Raw genomic sequence first — 18,715 nt, 5'->3', positions numbered from 1 at the left:
TTTTATGTTCTTTAGCAAAGTTTACCTTTGTAGTCTAATGCCGAACAGCAAGTTGGGGTTTTCATCTGAAGCCCACTACACACGCTGCGATTTTCGGCCGTCCGAGACGTAAGATCGTGAGAGAATCGTGGCAATATCTTTGGTCTTGACTCGAAACCGGTGATCCTACGTTGCACTATGAGACAGCTTCAAGGACGGCCGTTGACATGGTCTTAGGAACAAAGACAACCTGCCATAAAATTCTGACGGTGTGAGAAGTTTGGGGTGATCATCTCACAGTGTGACTGCTGCTGCCACCTACGTCAACTAACTAACCAATAGAGATGCAGTATGAAATAACGTACTGATCAGCATGACACTAGGTCGTCCCACGACTAAATGCCACAAGGACGAGGGCTACGTTCATGCTTCGCTGGTTTCTGTTTTCTGGATGGATGGTGCACACTTACGATGTTTTATTCTTGTGCATTTATGTCAACTCACGTACATTTATAGAATAGAATAGAATAGAATAGAATAGAATTTTATTGATCACTTTGGTGCAAACCTCAGGGAAATTGTTGACTTATTAGAGTAAGTTTATTAGATTCATGTCGTACAGTGTAGTTAGCTATGAACTTACAAGATTGTTAAAATCGTTCAGTTTGTAGTCAGCCTTAGACGCTGCTCATTGACATTACAGAAACTCAGATTTTCATTGACAGCCAATGTGTGAAGTCTGATGTCTGATTATCACACCTAGATTTTACAAGCAGTGCACTGTCCTTGGTGTAATTTCAGGAGGACGACCACTGCAGCTCTGATTAGTGGTACCATGGCTCCTTCTATACCTCCTGTACTCTGCTGTGTCCATCTTTGTGAAGCCTTATAATTACAAATTTCCACTTCCTCTGCCAATTCTTTCCATGTGGAGCCATGATAAAGACATGCAGACAGACACAGCCCATGAGTTGAAAAAGTGTCGGGTGTTCACAGCTAATTTTATAGTTTATAGTTCATGCAGGTAGGCTGATTGGAAATCAGGGGATGGTTTTCCAACGTAGGTGACAGGTGTAGCCAGTGTTTAGTTGTATGGATTTGAATGATTTCACAGTGAAGTGATACCACACTGAGGTGTGCTCACTCCTATTAAATACTGCTGATGCTTAAGCAGCAGATGAATTCAGGAGTAGCGACTGCAAAGTTCAGAGTTTCACAGTTTGGCTTCCCAGCTGTGAACGTGGTTAGTCAAGCTTCTGTTTAAGAGCTGAGTTGAATCTCTCCACCTTCGCTCCACCCATGTGCCACATGCCACTTTTTCAAAATCTGAACCAAACCCAGAATAAGACACAGCGCATGTGGAGAAAATCTGACACAACAAAGGACTAAGAATTAGTCTGAGATAAGGAGGGTGACAGACAAAGAGATGATTGTCTCCCTGCTCGGTAGGAATGAGCTGATGTACCCATCACGTCCTGTAATGAGTGACAGACAGGCAGCACATAAAAGCCCCCGAGAGGCAGAACGCCGCCTGGGGAGCCATTATTGAAGGAAAGAGCTGCGTCTGCATTATTCTTCCAATCACCTCATTTTACCATCTTCAGCAGCCCCCCCACAGAACGGTGCGCACCAGCCAAAGCACTGGTTACACAAGGACCGTACACACACATGTACAGTACGGTGCACTTCTCACACAGCGACGTTGTGTTTGCCGGATTTTGATCTGCGAGGTGGCTCCTCGCTGTGGATTTCTTTGTTTTTCTGTTTCAGTAAAATAGTGGGGTACGAACACTCTGTGACAATTGTGTAATTACCAATTTAACGGCGCCGACGTGACTCTGAGGACTTAACAGCGAGGCACAAATAAATTTTCAGAGTGGTGGCAAAGTCGTGAGATACACAGTGGAAAAGAGGTCTGGAGATGATTTGGAAATAATGACCGGCTCTGAGTTTTAGCCACTGTGTGTGTGTGTGTGTGTGTGTGTGTGTGTGACAGAGAGAAAGAAAAAGGGTTGAAGGGAAGAGACACTGAGACTCTAATCTTTAATTGCTACTTCTTACTGTATAAACCCTCCTCTCGCCTTTTCTCCTCTCTCTGCTCTCCTGTCCTCCTTCTAAGCCCTCTTCTCTCCTTTTCTTTCTTTCCAATACAAGGATACTTCTTCTCTTTTTATCTCATTTCCTTATCTCGACATATCTTTTGTCACATCTCCTGTTCTAACACGCTGCCTTTCATTTCCATTCTTTCTTATTTCCTTTCCTCCTTTGAGCGTGGCAGGTTGGAGACTTTATATTTTCTCCACCTCCTCCTGCTGTTTACACTCTATTTGTCATCTTCTTTCCTTCTCTCTTCCCCCTTCTCTATCCTCTAAGCATGTATGCCTTCTATTTTGCATACTTCTCATCTTCCTCTGCTCTCAACATGGCGAATCTAAGTCTAATGCCGCCTGTCTTACCTCAACGCGAGCACAATTTCCATCACTCAGAACCTTCCGCAGGATTCTTTCATTACGGCTCTATAGCTGACAGCCTCCTACAGTTTGTGTATTCAATGTATTTACTGAATTACTGGTGGCTATTTACCCTGTAGTAACTCCCTGCCAAAGCAGTGGGGTTCAGGCAAATAGGCATAGCAGGTGCTTTATAGCAAACAGGCAAATCTGCTCTGATAGGTATCCCAGCCAAAAGGCATGAATATTGGGCGTATAGGGAAAAGGAAACCAAATTACTGCAGAGGTTCAGCCTGAATCAACACCGGGAAGGCGAGGATGTGTTTATTTCGGGGTGTTGACGCGTGCTCATCCAAAGACAGAGGGATTCGTGCGACTGAGAGCAGAGCGGAAAAGGAGGAAGGCGTACCTCTGCAAACGTTGCAGCATCTGCCGTCTGGTAGGATCTGTTCGCTGACGGTGCAGTTGATCTCTGGACAGGTTTCTGTGACTTTCACCATGAGGCCGTTCTAGAAGGACAAGACAGAGGCAAGACATAACAGTTTACAGGAAGGTCTTTGCATGAAGAAAGACTTCAGATGTCTGCGAAGATTCTCAGTCATCCAGGTCATGGCTATACCCGTAGTTTGTACTAACTGGACTTGCTTGAGTTTCTTGAAGACGCTCTACCTCTCAACCAAGAGGCTTCATCAGCTCTGACTGACTAGTTGGAAGTTCCAGATACTTATATTCTTAAGGAGCCATTAACACTTTATTTCCGCACCAGTCGAAGGGCGTTATTCCCGAAATGTGTAGCAACATGTCTGCGAAGATTCTCAGTCATCCAGGTCGTGGCTGTTCTCGTAGTTTAATCGTAACAACTGGACTCGCTTGAGTTTCTTGAAGACGTTTCATGTGTTAATGGCTCCTTAAGGATATAAGTATCTGGAACTCCCAATTCGTCAGTCAGAACTGATGAAGAGGTGAAACATTTTCAAAAAAATCAAGTAAGTCCAGCTGATACGATTAAACTACGAGACAAAATGACTTCAGATCTGTCCCAGGGTTTAAACCTCCAGCTTCTCCAACCTTTAGGTCACCACTTTTTCAGTACTTTCCCTACAATTAATCAACTAAGGTAACTCTCACATGAGTGGTGCTTTAAAAGCTCATATTGGGTTGTGACTGACGTGATTAACTCCACCAACTAGCAGCATATAAAAGTTTCCCAGTCTAGTCTAATTAACATTACTATACAACTAAATGGAATTCTCCATTACTTTCGGATTATGTTTGATTGTAACGTTTCACAAATACATTTCTAATCAAGGTTTCTTTTCAGCAAACCAGTCATATATTGGGTTGGGCGGGGCTTGTCGCTCCTGTAGCCTAGAAAATGAAGAAGAAGCTTCAAACATGTAGTAAAAGGGTCGTATTTTAACCCAAACCGTGGTATCTTATTCATGTAACTTTGGTGCTAAACCATGTCTCCAGCCTGTTAAAGTGTCTAACAAAGCGTGGTGTTTTTCTAAACCTAGCCATGTAGTTTTGGTGCCTAAATCTGACCAGAGAGTGAGTAAAAACAAAAACTAAACAACGAAACAATACAACACTGATGGTCTTCTGGGTTCAAATCCGGTCTCTGGTGTATTTCTTCACCCTTTCTTCCTGCCTTGTAATGTAGATTCCGCGACTCTTCCAAACCTGAGGCCTTTCTTTACCACCTCACAAGTGGCACAATTCTTTCAAAATGATATTTTGTGTTCCTCAGAATGTAATTAAGAGTGCAGCTTGGTTGCATAGGTGCGTAAATTTGTGTTTAAACCAAGTAGGTTTCTTGCTGATTTGTTGCCAAACAGCATTCACATGGGTTGTTTTTATAGATGGTGAGAACTAAAATGGTGAAATCCAGCAACAAGCAGCATATGAAATCACCTGTTTGATGTTCTGCAGTAGGCTGTGGAGCTAAAAATGAATGTATGGTTACTCTACAGCAACAAATGAGCTCAGCTTAGATGTACACTGACCACTAAAGCTGTAATCTTTTATATAACGGCTTGTCTCTGAAAGCTGCCACTTTGTTTTCCTGATCTGTCCATCATTATCTGAAGGTCTTAACTGTGTTTAGAAAATGTTTGAAATAGTAAGCGTTTTACAACTCTGCCTATAATTAAAACGTTGAATTGTTTAATTCTTTAATAAGTGCTTTCAGAGTTCTGTGACCCCCCGTCAAGGCCTTCACCTACACAGCTCTCACCGCTCTCAACATTATAATTTCAACATCTGAAAACTGAAAAGGGGATGATTCTTTTAAAATCTATTGAGCCACGCTGACAGTTAAAAGGATGTTTTGAAATGTTAAAAAAAAAAAAAAAAAACAGGGTATTTTTAAGATGCTCCTGACTGAATGAGGCTTCCATGACAACAGAGAGGCGGCGATGTAAAGGCCGTGCACGCTGTTCACATTCAAAAGGAGGCCATGAATACAGACAACAGCCGAGGTGCAGCTTCACACAACCAAAGTAGAGAAACACCGGTAGATAAAACTTGGTGTCGTCTCCCTGTGGGCCTTCAAAAATAAATAGCAGGTACACGGCTGCAGCCTGGCTGCTGCGTTAGACATGTGGTGGTCCCTGTAAAGCCTTCAAGGTCTCAAGTATCACCTCGAATCCTTAAGATGCTTTTGTCCTTCAACATCGAGCTGTTCCTTGAACCACATTAACTTTCTTCTCGTGTCATCTTTTAATAGTGGAGTTGATTTGTGAGCCTTTTATCAGTCAAATCATCATCTGATTAACTAATGGGTGGAAATTAATCAGTCTTTCAGTTAATTAAATAAAAACTGCACTATTTTTTATTCATTTTTTTACATGTACAATGGCTTAAAGGACAATGTTTAACTTGATTAACAACACTACAGAGCCTTTGTTAGGTGCTTGTTTTTGACAAAAATGCTTTGATAAAGCCATCGTGTCTCACAACAAACAGCAGACCGAGAAAGTTTGGGCAACCAGCTGCCTCATCCTAAAGAGGCAGACAGATGTTTCTCTCAGGAAGTGGTGGAGACCCAAGCAGTGTTAGAAGCATAGACTGTATAAAAGATGGATGTAGCAACCGGCCCCGAATAATGAAGCCAACCCGGAAGTGTCAGGATTTTTTTTTTTATTAGTTTTCATGGTCAAATCCAGAGATCAGGTGGCCAATCTGAAAATAAATCAATACTGAATTTTAAAAAAATCGTCAAAATTTTGCAGGGCAAGGGGCGTGGCTGGCTTGATTGACAGTCGGCAGCAACCATGCAGACGAAGCGAGCAGAAGGCGGTAAATGTGGGCGGGCAGAGAGGGCCCGCCTCTCAATCCGTCTGACCAATCGCTGCTCCTATGGCTCCGCCCCCCTCCCACGATTTTTGCGTCACTGGCTCCAAAAATCCAAGATGTCAACCAGGAAGTAGCAAAACCCTGGCTTCATGTTCTCAGTGCAGAAACCAACGGGTGACGTCACGGTAGCTACGTCCATCTTTTATACAGTCTATGGTTAGAAGGAGTGCTCACGTTGGTTTTTGAATGTCGGCTCAGACATTTCTGTTCATATCGGGTGATTTCACAGCACACAAATTCTATAGAATACCAGAGTTTATTGGAAATGCAGAAGGGTGCATGTAAGAATACACACTTCCATGCTGCAGACTAAACTTCAGATGTTTTAAATATGTCAAGCAGAAAAACTACAGAGTGAACATGCTGTGAAAAATAAAACACAATGAACAAAAAACAGGACTTATTTCTCTTTATGAAATGGCACAGACAAAATAATGATGAGAATATAAAATAAAACAAAGGCTGTAGAAAGAGATATTGGGAAAACTTCCAGTTTTTGCTGAAAATGTTGAGTCCCTGAGAGCTATTAAAGAGGTGACTTGGCTCTGAGTTGAAACCAGCGGCTGCCTCTGTAGTGAATCAAACTGAAAACTGACGGCACGCTTTTGGAAAATGATCAAGTGCTCGGGATTTGCAGCCTTAAAGATGCAAAAACACTAATATAGACCCTTAAATTGCCACTAATAGTTTGAGCTGAGTGATATATTCCACAGAGCATCCGTAAATAATTTCCTCCTTCTCTTTTATTGCTCCTGTTTTTTGTTTTGTTTTGTTTGTTTGTTTCTTTTCTGAAAGGCCTGGAGAAGAAAGGCTGTACATCAAATCAGTAGTCACAAGAGACACTCCTTTAAAAGTCACTCGCTCTAGACACACACCGAGGCGAAATTCATGAGCCGTCAGTCGCAACATAAAACATTTTCTGACCCCTTCAAAAAAAATAATTTGTCCACAAATTGGTCATTTAGAAGCGTTCACATCCAGGATAAAAGATGGCTGTAATTGCTTGAAACAAAGCTCACAAACAGTATAATGATGTTCCGGGGTCTCTGGGGGCTAATAAAGAGTCCAGGAATCCACTGTGGGGCTCTTTGTAAGCAATTACATGCATGGAACGCTAATTTTCTCCTTAAAATAGTCTCTTTCAAGATAAATGGCTTCTCAGTGAAGAAAGCTCACCTCTGTTCTATGCTGAACTGGAATAATGACTTCAATTATAATCCACGCGATGATGAAGCTCCAATTCAAATCAGGCCCTTTGTGTTGCTGTGTTCATAAGTTATTCTAATTACCTGGCTATCTCACTATTAGAGCGGAGAGAAGGGAAAAAAAAAAAAAAAAAGGCAGATTGAACAGATTGCGGGAGGGTGGGAAAACTAATAAGGCCTGCTGGCTAATTGAATAACACACCAAGCAGTCCACCACACACAATCGCTGCCTGTTTATGCTGCAAAGACGAGCTGCCTGGTAATCTGATTGCAGACTGGAGGCTAAATGCTGGACCAAAAAATGGAAAATGTAAGAAAAAGTATTACCTTGCATTCCCTGCAGCTTCTGGATAAAAAGCGCTGGCCTTCGGAAAACGTCTGTCCCATGTAGGTACATTTTGCTGCAGGGAGGAAAATAGAACATGATAGTTTCTATATCACTCTATTAAGGTAAGTACAGTAACTATAAAACGCCAGAAAGTGAATAATTCCTCAGCTAGTAGCATCTGTGGTGCTTTGAACAACAGTGAGATGTGCTTTTCAGATTGCCTGCAAGAGAAGGAGGAAAAAAAAAAAAGTTTCCAGGCTGAAGTTCCTGCATAGTTAATTCTGTTGGAAACAAAGTTGTTCTTGGCTAGTGTGCATAAGCGGAGAGGAAATGTAACAGCGCATTAAGAATACAACAGAGGAAGGCCCTTCTGCATATTCCTCTGGTGATAAAGCAGAAATAGAAAGTGAAGCATATGATATGAAGTCCTGCTTTTCTCCTCTCCAGGGTGCAGGACCGCGGAACGCTCAGTCGCAGCTCTGGAGCCTCGGCTCCCTCGTTCGTCTGTGCCAGAGCTCTGATGTTCACAGGGGAGGAAGAGGAGGAGGAAGGAGCGCAGCGCAGGGATGGAGGGAGGGAGGCAGAGGAGGGCTGGAATTATTCAAAGACGCTCTATACTTCAGGGATTCAGCGTATTTGCAGTATAGTATGAGAAGACACAGTTGTCCGTGGGCCTGTGAGCGCTTATCGGACCCCTGTGTGCTTCACGCTTAAAATAGTGCCACTGTTTCAGCGCCGATGAAAATCAGACGACTGTGATCTTTGCTCTCGCAGATAATTTATTCCGGTTTCATTGTGGCAGCAGAATCATCAACCCACAAACAATAGCCCCGCTTCTTTGTCTCCGCTGTGGTTCTGGTTGAATTAACGCCTTCAAAAGCATAAACTATGGTAAAGAAATCCAGCTGAGCGCGTATTCAGAGACTGTGAAAAACAATAGCACTGATAATTTGTTCAGGCAGATGCAAAACAATATACAGCCTTGCACTGCATTTACTGTCAGACGCTCGACTTGAATGTCCAACTTCTGAGCAGCGGCTGCAGCCACTAACTTCACAATCCGATGTGCCACATATTAAAGATGTCAAAATCGATTTGGTTTTTCTCAACAAATGACCGCAATGATGCAAAATGATTTGTCAGAGTTTGGAAACTCAATTGACTGCTTGCTATATTTTGTGGTTGTGTGACTGTCTCCCAGTAGCAAAAGAGCAGAAAGTAGCATGACAATGTTATACGGCTGCAATAAAACTTGGGTAAGACCAGAAATCTTGCTGTGGCAAGCAAGGAAGGTTTGTCTGAAAATGAAGAAATTTCAGCCAGCAGGCAAACAAAAGCCGTCCACAAGTGAATACTGACTAAGCACAAACTTTTTAATTACAGTTGCATGCAGTCTGCATACGGTATGCAATTTATAATTAGCTTAAAACAAATATGCTCTTCGCTGTTTGAATGTTTTTCTTTCTTTCTATTTTTTTTTTTTCAACTAACAGGTCTTTAAATTTATGCAGAAACAATAAAATAAAAAGAAGAAAATAGAAAATAAGCAGTTTTTTTCTAGCTTGTCAAAACAATTGCCTAAAATAACATCTTCTACTGGAATAGAATATATCAACAGTAATTAGCCACTGTAAGTTAAATGCCAGTAGTTAAACTGCAAGACTTAAAAGTCAATTTTCTGAAAATAGTGCAGGATTACCGAGACAGTTAACTGGGATTGCTCGTGTTTGCAACTAATATAAAAGCAGATGACCATAAATGAATCTTTTCCTTACGCTGCTGATTTAATTTATGAGCATCACTCTCCATACAGTCCAACAGAGTTTGCATTTGCAGAGCAACAGTGTCAGCCACTTTGAAATGGTAGAAACCGTGTTGCAGTCTAAGCAGCATGAAGGTTATTTACATTTTTGACCTGAGGGCATCCGTGTGGTGTGAAAGGTATTTCTGCACACTAGCCGAAGGGGAATTTCACAAGCGAACTTTTCTTCTGTTTCCTGCACCCTAAATGCGTGCCCCTGATACTTACGTCTGCACGTCTTGCAGCAGGTCCCGTCGACGTGTACAGGCAGCAGGTCTTCTGAGCAGTTTGCCGGAGGACAGAAAATCCTGCGACACTCCACCACGCCATTCTGTAAGAAAATTACAGTACTTTTTTTTTTTTAATCCAAAAAAAAACGTGCAAACATCAGAAGCAACAATCCGAGGCTCGGTGTGAACATAGGCCTACAGCTTTTGCCAGTGGCGCTGCTGAAGAATTCCCTTTGAATGCTCCTACTTTCCTTCTGTCTCAATTTACATTTGCTCAAGCATTCACGGAATTTCACATCTTTATCTGGAAGGGAAAAAAAAAAAAGAAAAAGCACTTTACTCAAACCCAACAGCGCTACATATACATAACACATCCAGTGTGATGTGTGCTTTGTTCCAGTGTGGCTTAAGCTAAAGCTCCCGCAGTATTAACACCATGTAAACAAACCCAGAAGTGTTCAGCATCCAGCGACTGCAATCTGAAACCAAACGCTATCATATTTTCGAGTAAACTATGACAATCAGAGACCAGATTCATCAGCGAGCTGATGCCGAACCCGAGCGGCCTGTTGATAGCAGGTAGTTACTCAGGCCCTGAAGGACTGCCTTCATTTTTGAGGCTGATATCTCTCTCTTAGAGTGCCTCTTCATTTCATGAGTCATCGGAAATGATTCCCCCAGGACGCCGCGGTTATCAGTTAATGGCATGTCCACGGGAGGAAAAACCCGACCGACTAAACTCCACCCTGTGCTTGATGTGCAATGATGCAGCAAGTCTAATTCCCCAGGGCCCAGACTGGCCTGATTCAACACATTTTAAAGTCTGACTCCGGCGTGTGCGTGCGGGTGGAGGCAGGCTTATTAGGGGGCGGGCGGGAGGCAGAGAGAGACAACGCAGGGCCTGGCTGAAAGGGAGGTCTGATAGGAAGCTAAAGAAGCTAAGTGTCGAATTTGAAGGAAATAGGCGGTTGTTGTGACTTTCCATTTAAGAAACATCCACCCTCGGATCCTGCTAGACCGTCATCTATCACCGATGTCTGATCTTAAAAGTGTTCCAGACGTATTTGGATCTAAATATTGTCATTTTGGTGTCTCCAACTTCTACTACCCGCCATAAGACCTTGTAGAAAAAAAAACATTTAGAGATCTTTTTGGATGTTTCACCCAATGCATGCATCCTATTTCTTCAACCAAGAGTCAAAACAAGCTGATTAGGAACATGACATTGGTGGGGTATCAACATTCCTTACCCCACCTCCCTCTCTTATCCAATTCCCTATCACGACTTTACTACTGACTGTATGTAAAGATGGACAAAACCTCCATAACTTCACCCACAGGTTTTGTAAACAGAGCTTATTGTAGTGGCTCTCGGCAACACCTGACTCTACCACCCGGCGATCCAAAACACAAGCAAAGAAGTGGAGCAGAGTGGAGACAGGCCGTGCAAATGTCTCTAAAATTGCGTCTTGTAGCGGGCTGTAAACATGTTTATATCTGCTGTAGGGTTAGGCAGCTAATGTTGGGGTCTATGGGATAATTGACTCCGTTTTGGAGCCAGCCTCAAAGTGGATTTTCAGAACTGCAGGTTTTTGCACCTGTGGTTTATTTTTCAGCTCCAGAGGTTGCCACTTGTTCTCCACTGTCAGTATAGAGGCATAAATACGTCTCTCTTAGTGTGAAATATGATCTATTTGATGTTAAAGGGGTTAAATAAATTCAGACATAAATTGCTTCCTCTCAAGATAAGGACGCTACGATTCTGCTGGTATTTTTTGCAGCAAATGTATGGGGAACAGGTTTGAATAGTTTACTTGCAATAGCAGATTTTCCATTTGAACAAAATAATAAGGGTTCAATGACAGACATTTGACATAATGGGATGTTTTTGGCCTTTGATTTCGAGGATGAGGGCGACACTCACCTTACATGCACAGTTCCTGCAGTTCTCCGGCTCGACCCACAGCTCTTTATCCCGGTAGACGAGGCCGTTGGCGCTGCAGGTCCTCTCGCAGTGGCAGCCCTCCAGCTGGGTCAGCCTGGACTCGGCGTAGTTCAGCTGCACACAGGATCACCAGAGTCACAAGACCAAATCGGAAGTCTGAGTGCGAGCAAAGCGCAGGTTCTCCCCTCAACCCCGCACCCTTCGCCCTCTGGCGTGCCCCGGTCGGTTTTCAGAGAGAGCTGCTCCGCTGGGAGCCACTCATTAGAAGGGCACATAGAATAATAAGTGATCATCTTTCAGCTCATGCTCCAGACCTCAGGCTATAATCTACTGAGAAATGACGGATAGGACTGACAGCTCCCATCCTGCCTCATCCCTCTTCCGTTGCTGCACAATGATCAGCCCCTTCTTCTCCTCCAGCTTAGTTAAAGCTCAGCACTCTCAGCGGTTGTCTCTCAACAGAACAGATGCGTCTTTGTGTGACGCGGCAACGTGCACTGAAACCAACCTGGGTTAGCCTGACATCAGAATTTAACAACTGTCTAACCTGGATATTAAATCCTACTGTCCTGTATTTGTTTATCAAGGTATGGTTTGCAAGAAGCATCATTTATGCCCAGGTTATGCTGGCAGCATTTGTGTCTGTGTGTTGTTGTTGTTGTTTCTGAAGAATTTGAATTTTTGGTAGCACGGTGCAGTCATGTGGAGGAGGTCGGGGTGGATGGAAGGCAGTGGACAGCAGGGTTAGCATCACAAGTGTAACAGGTAACAAGGGCACATGGTTTAACAACGGTTTTTCCTCTAACCTTAACCGAGTGCTGAGAGTTTCTCAACATAAACAGCTTTAGCGGCTACAAATGAATGGTGCATCACAAAAGCAGATAGTAAATAATAAACAGTTGACATCTGATGCAGCTTACATACCGTATATAGCAACACAATGTGGTCATTATTAACACAAAGATTACGATAATTTTGCCATTATTCTCAGTATTAAGTCATTGACTGACAAACTCACAGGCATCACTACAGTCATGTTCATATCATTTCTAGCAATTAAAACATCACGCACAGAGAGAAAAAGTGTAAAGGCTGGTGGTAAGGAACAGTTTTCCATATATTGTGACTGTGGCACACAATTTTGGGGGCTTGAGAGCTTCCTTTCAAATATTTTGTTTGTCCACATTTCAAAGATACGACTCATCATCTGGCAGTTCCTTTAAACGATGCAATTTAGCAACTTCAAAATAAAAAAATTAGCAAAACATACAGTAAATGTCATTTCTAAGAGGCGAGGTAGGATAACTTTATCTCTCTTGTTCCATGTTTTAGATCTCCAGTTTAAACTTTTAACTCCACTGACATGACAAACTTAATAACAGCTTTTTAAACGGCTGAATTTTCTACTTTTTTTAAAGGAGCAAAACAAGCGAGTCAGTCACTGGAGAAAACCAAAGAGAGGACTCAACCTAATCAAGTTTTATGACGTTTTGGGGTTTTTAAAGGCCTTTTTACAGTCTGTGATGTGTCCCAGTAGGACAGGATGTGCTACTAAACCCAGCTGCGGGTGGACATATTGTTAATGCTCCATTTATGCCATTTTTTTTTCAGTGTTAATTTTCAGCTGTGGGCTAATCCATGCTGGCCTGCACAATATTTAACGGGGGATTCAAACTCAGTGAGGGTTAAAATCTTTCATTTGATACATGATTTAATTAAACTTGTGGATTTCTTTTACCTTGTTGATGCACCTGCAAGAGAAAACAGCCACGACCGGTCGTGTTGTGTGTCCACGATACCGTTCAACCACATCTCATTTGCAACATCCATCCATTATCTATACACCGCTTAATCTTCATTAGGGGGCTGGAGTCTATCCCAGCCGACTTAGGGCGAAGGCAGGGGACACCTGGACAGGTCACCAGTCTATCACAGGGCTACACTTAGAGACAGACAACCAAGCACACTCACATTCACACCTACGGACAATTTAGAATCACCAATTAACCTCAACATGTTTTTGGACTGTGGGAGGAAGCCAGAGAACCCGGAGAGAGAACATGCAAACTCCACGCAGAAAGATTCCAGTGCCCCCACCGGGACGCGAACCGGCGACCTTCTTGCTGCGAGGCAACAGTGCTACCAACTGCACCACCTTGCAGCCCGCTCATTTGCAACATGTAAAAGTGATATTAAAAATAATATCATGCACTTCATCAGCTCCGTCAAGGTTCAGCTTGTTTATCCATAATCTACATATTTGTATTCATGAAGAGTCGCTGATGGCCTGGAGCAGAAGACAGCTGTTTGCACAAACATGTAATTCACATAGAAACTCCTAAAATAAGTAAACGGACCCTCGTATAAATAATCAGAGTTCTGCTTAAAAGGTAAGAAGCTGGGAGAATTTAAGAAGGTCCAGCTGATGTGAGCAGCGCAGGTCAACTGAGAAATTGTGAGTCCACTTAAGACACTTAAATCTGGTCTACAGCTCTGCTTTCTTTCCCCCCTTGTTGCTCCTCTGAGACCTGCCCAGGCCTCGGTGTCAGAAAGAGAAGAGTCGTAGTGAGATGATAGAGGCTTCTCAGGAAAGAAAAAAAAAAAAAAAAGAAAAGGAAAAGAGAAATGCTAGATGTCACTGAGGCTTTTTACTTCATTTAGAGAAGTCCCAGCTGGCTGCTGGCGAGCTCTGTGAGTGGTGAATGGTAGAGATGTGTCCTGTCAAAGCCCTAAACAAAATGTTTGAAATGCAATTTCAAAGGCTGGGAGGCTGCCTTGAGGCACCACAGTGGAATACCTTTCCTGTTCAACTGCGAGCATCAAATGGCACCGTGATGCCGCACAAAGGAGTCAGAGGCTAATAGGCGTGTATCTCCTATGGTTGATACATGAGGCTGGGAGACGTGTGAAATAATAAAATAACAGCTGAGAAGAAAGTCCAAACAAAGGAGGGCGAAGGAAAAGATGCATTTATTACGTCTCACTTTGTATTCAAGCTTGTCTGATGCACATCTCAAGCAAGTGTAAGTGAAATTCTGGGGACCAATGAGTCTTGGGCCAAAGACTAATTCATGGCAATACCACCAATATGTGCAATAATGTCAGTACTCGGTTCATTCTTAAATGTCTGCACTATCTTTCCTGCTGTAACATTGCAAATTTCCCCACTGTGGGATTACTAAAGGGTTATCTTATCTTGTTAGATTTTGATTGTAATCCAGATCTGTGATGCTTGTCATTATTATATTCTATCTTCACCAACAAAACAAACAGACACCGAGGCTTCGTTTGAAAGCCGATACACCGCTGCATCTAAAAATGCAAGTGCTGGAAATGCTGCACATCTGAATTCAGAGCAAGTCGGGGGATCCTTCTCTGTTCGACTTCCACTGGCAGGCGAAATATTAACATGCAAATGCAGTGGAGGGAGCTGAGACACAAACATAGTTGTAAGCAAGAAAATCGTGAAATATATGACGACCAAACCCCTTTCCGTGGGGGAATATGCAGGATTTTGACACTTTAATGGTCATCTAAACACAACACATCAGCAAAATTCATCCTGTACTTTTTCAGATTCCATCTTCCAGTGTTTTGGCACTTTCCTTAGATATGGGATTAACAATACATTTTAATTTATAACTCATTTATAGCAGCATGTTGGATTCCACTTGCCTATTCTGCAACACCAGACTGATGAGCCAAATAATTTCTATGTACAAATGCCTCCAACATGTGCTATAATCCTGCAACACGGAACTACTTTAAACCAATCAGCCACAAGGTTAAAACCACTGGTAATACAGTGTATGTCCCCTTTCTGCCTGCTGGGGCATTAACACGGGACCTCAGGGGGTATCCTGTTTTGTGTGGCACCGGCACATCGTTAGCGGATCCTCTGGTTCCTGAGGGTCACGCAGCCGGCTCTCCGTGGATTGGGCCTGTTCCCATCTGGGGAGTTTGGATGCTGGGTCAGCGCCTTGGGCTGTTTGTCATGTTCCTCGAGCCGCTCCAGAGCAGCTTTTGCAGTGTGGCGAGGCGCATCAGGACGCCGCCACTGGGGAGAGTCTGGAGCAATGCTCAGGCAGGTGGTGCGTGTCACAGGTTTCCCGGTAGATAATGGCGCTGTACCGAGAAAATCAATGTAAATCACTGCAGCTGTAAGTGCTTTTAATGTTGTTGCAGTTCCACGTGTGGACTGTGGATCACCCTGACTTCTCACTTGCCACCTCTGCAGTAGGAAACACTGTGCATATAATAATGCACACAAAGCAAGCCTCCATAAAATTATGCTCAACTTTGCTCCTAAATTAGCCAAAAACTTTTTCTCTGTGTGGCCCTCCTCGGAGGCAACTTGTCGGCAAATCAAACCGGCTATCCTGCAGGAATAACAAACATATTTACAGCCGGCACAACTCGTTACACTGGAGACCGCTTTATAGACTTAAAGCCTCTTTCATCGCTTAAACAAAAAGGGAATGCATCGCAGCAGCACTGGAGAAGAATGTTAAACAATGTGTGCATCATTTATTTAGATAGCTACCCCAAGCAAAGCGTGCATTAATGGCTTCCTTAAAGCTCACCCTGCTGTGAAGACCAACAATCTCAGAAATGCCGACTTTTCATTAGCGGGGACAGTCTTAGCAGCCTTTGTGACAGGTCATTTTTGAGATAATGCAAAGGTTTTAAAAGGGATTTGTTAGTCTAATTTGCAGGATGAGCGAGGGGACGTCTGCGAGATTCGGAATGCTTAGGGATGAATAGCGAACCGCCGAGAGAACGGTTTGCACAGGGGCCGTTAATTTGCAAAAGCTTCTCTGTGCAAAGGGGGATTTTATTTAGTAACTGAGCTCAAAACTCATAAATTCCCAAAATGTCAGGTTTTTTTTTTTTATTCAGGAGGGTCAGTTCACCTGAAATGATTAAAACAACATACCACGGGGGGGAATTTAGAGGTAGAGGAGATGATTTTTTGTTAACTGGATTAAACCTTAAATAGGATAAAACTGGACTGGTATTGATGCAGCATGCTGAGCTATCAGAAAAGAAAAAAAAATGACACTGAGCTGTTTCAACTACGATGTTTGACACAAAGGGCTTGTGCTGCCTCTCTCAGAGACACAGGTGTAACACATGCAAATGCCGCCGCGCTAATCCACACACAGAGGAGCTCATTGTCGTCTCACCTCACCTTGACACTGCACATCACACACGCCGAGGACCAGGCAATTATTCACCTCATGCTGAATTCCTCTATTTTCTAAGGCAGACAGCTATTTAGCGCTGGAAATGGCTCCGTCCTCCCTGTTGCGACTTGCATGCGCGGTGAGGTCAGGTGGCATTAGGTCGAGATGTGCTCCCGTGAAGGCGGAGGCACTGACACAGCAGTAGGGTAATGGTCTTCATCCCAACCTTATTTACACCGAAAATGATTCTATAGCTCACCCACCCGCTGAGCTGTCCTCGCTTCGTGCACTCCCACCTGATAGCATCCACTCATGCACACAGAAATGCACGATCACTTACACACACACACACACTCATGCATAGAGTGTATGCAGATGTTTTGTCTTAGAAATGGTTCAGACTCTCTCCGGTAGCTGCAGGGAGGAATGAACGCTGCCTGTTAGCCTCCTACTGTACTGATGCAGTCACTATTTCCTGACATCTCTCTGAACCCTTCATGTATTCGTCCCCTGTGTGTTCGTATGCCGCTAAAAAAAAAAAAAAACTCCAGCATCTGACTGACATTAAAATGACAGAGGCAGGATTTCAGGAAAACATTCGACTATAAATAATACAAGAGCGACAGCCCTATTTCAGCATTATGCTAATAAAAATTTGCAGCAGCTACTGCGGGAGACTGGTCAGTCAAATTCAAGTGGAGACGAATTTACCTTGATGGCAATAATTAAGGTCAGTATTTGGGTAAAACCATTTAAAAAGTCAGACCGAAAATTACACTGATGGCATTTTACTGATTGAACTATTTTGTCTCATAATCTGTAATTTAATTCCCTGAACCCAAAAACTGTAATAGAATAGTCAGATTTTCACATTTCTGACCATCCTTGAAATATATATTCCAACAAAATATTTTATTTCAATGCGTCTTATTCAAAGATTTGCCCAAAAATAATAATAATAACTGATCAGATTTATATAGCGCTTTTCTAGACACTCACTCACGCTTTACACTGTCAGTTATTCATTCACACACATTCATTCTGGTGGTGGTAGCTACCATAGTAGCCACAGCTGCCCTGGGGCAGACTGACAGAGGCGTGGCTGCCATTCTGCCCCTCCGACCACCACCTCAAACAATCCATTCATACGCATTCACACCAGGCAAGGTGGGTGAAGTGTCTTGCCTAAGGACACATGAAACAGGTTACAGGGCGGAATCGAACCGCCGACCTTCCGATCATCGACTGACTCGCTCTACCACCTGAGCCCCTAAAAAATTTAATTCTGAGCTCTTTAGGGCAACCAAAAGCCATCAGTGACTCAACTGTGACCAACAGTCAGGTGACCTAAACTGGGCAGAGCTGCAGGCTACGTATAAAGACCAGAGAGTTTAGAAACAAATAAAAAATCTAAGTAGTAGAATATCTATAGTATGTAGAGTCACTATTTATTTCCAGCACTAGTAGTTCACCCGTAGGAAAATGTTAACTTATAGTACTTAATGTGCTTCTGCTGCACAAAAGATGTTTTGAGTTCTTTCTACTCGTACAGTTTCCTCTGAGGTGCAGGATTTTATGTTGCACAGAAAACATAACTTAACTAAGGCTGGCCCCTAAAAGTTCATGTTTCAACCCACCAGCCTAAGATCCCTGATTCAACTACGATTTTCTGAAACCAGCATTTGTTTATACACATGACAATAGGCAGAGCATTCGTAGTAGTTCAAAGATGGGGTGAGACAGAGCAGGGCAAAGCAGCAGGAAGACGCTTCTTCTCAGAGGTGTTTTTTTTGCACACATGGAAGTCTTTCAAAGTGACTTTAGTATATAAAAGTAATATTAGCAGTATGTTGCTGCAGCTACTGTGACGTGCATGCCAGCAGGGCTGATGAAGCTCCTGTAATCAGCCATAAAGTATCAAGATAGGCCTAAGTTTCAGTGTAGTAGCTACTCAAATATTATGTATTATAATCAAATAAGAAATTAAAGGCCTGGTTCATGCAGCTTTACATCAGTGTCTCTTCCTGCAGAGTCAGTCCAGACAAATGAATTTGACATAAACGCCTCAAGGCAAGAAGGTCGCCGGTTCACATCTCGGTGAGGACACCCGGGATCTTTCTGCGTGGAGTCTCCATGTTCTCCCCGTGCAGCGTGGGTTCTCTCCGGGTTCTCCAACTTCCTCCCACACAGTCCAAAAACATGCTGAAGTTAATTGGTGATTCTAAATTGTCCGT

At 43.1% G+C, this 18,715-nt stretch overlaps 1 protein-coding gene across 1 annotated transcript in view; it reads right to left on the bottom strand.

Annotated features, from left to right (window-relative positions):
* Positions 1 to 18,715, bottom strand: part of LOC103358921 (protein kinase C-binding protein NELL1) — a 328,461-nt gene that overhangs the window by 203,721 nt on the left and 106,025 nt on the right. Inside the window, exons 8-11 of the mRNA XM_008284073.1 lie at positions 11,275 to 11,409; positions 9,349 to 9,451; positions 7,319 to 7,392; positions 2,839 to 2,938 (exon numbers count right to left, since the gene is read on the bottom strand). Of these exons, the coding sequence (XP_008282295.1) occupies positions 2,839 to 2,938; positions 7,319 to 7,392; positions 9,349 to 9,451; positions 11,275 to 11,409 (412 nt within the window). The remainder of the gene's footprint in view (positions 1 to 2,838; positions 2,939 to 7,318; positions 7,393 to 9,348; positions 9,452 to 11,274; positions 11,410 to 18,715) is intronic.

Source organism: Stegastes partitus, unplaced genomic scaffold (genome assembly GCF_000690725.1).
Source record: "Stegastes partitus isolate 25-593 unplaced genomic scaffold, Stegastes_partitus-1.0.2 Scaffold343, whole genome shotgun sequence".
NCBI classification, from domain to species: Eukaryota; Metazoa; Chordata; class Actinopteri; family Pomacentridae; genus Stegastes; species Stegastes partitus.
This window is presented reverse-complemented; position numbering and strand designations above follow the sequence as displayed.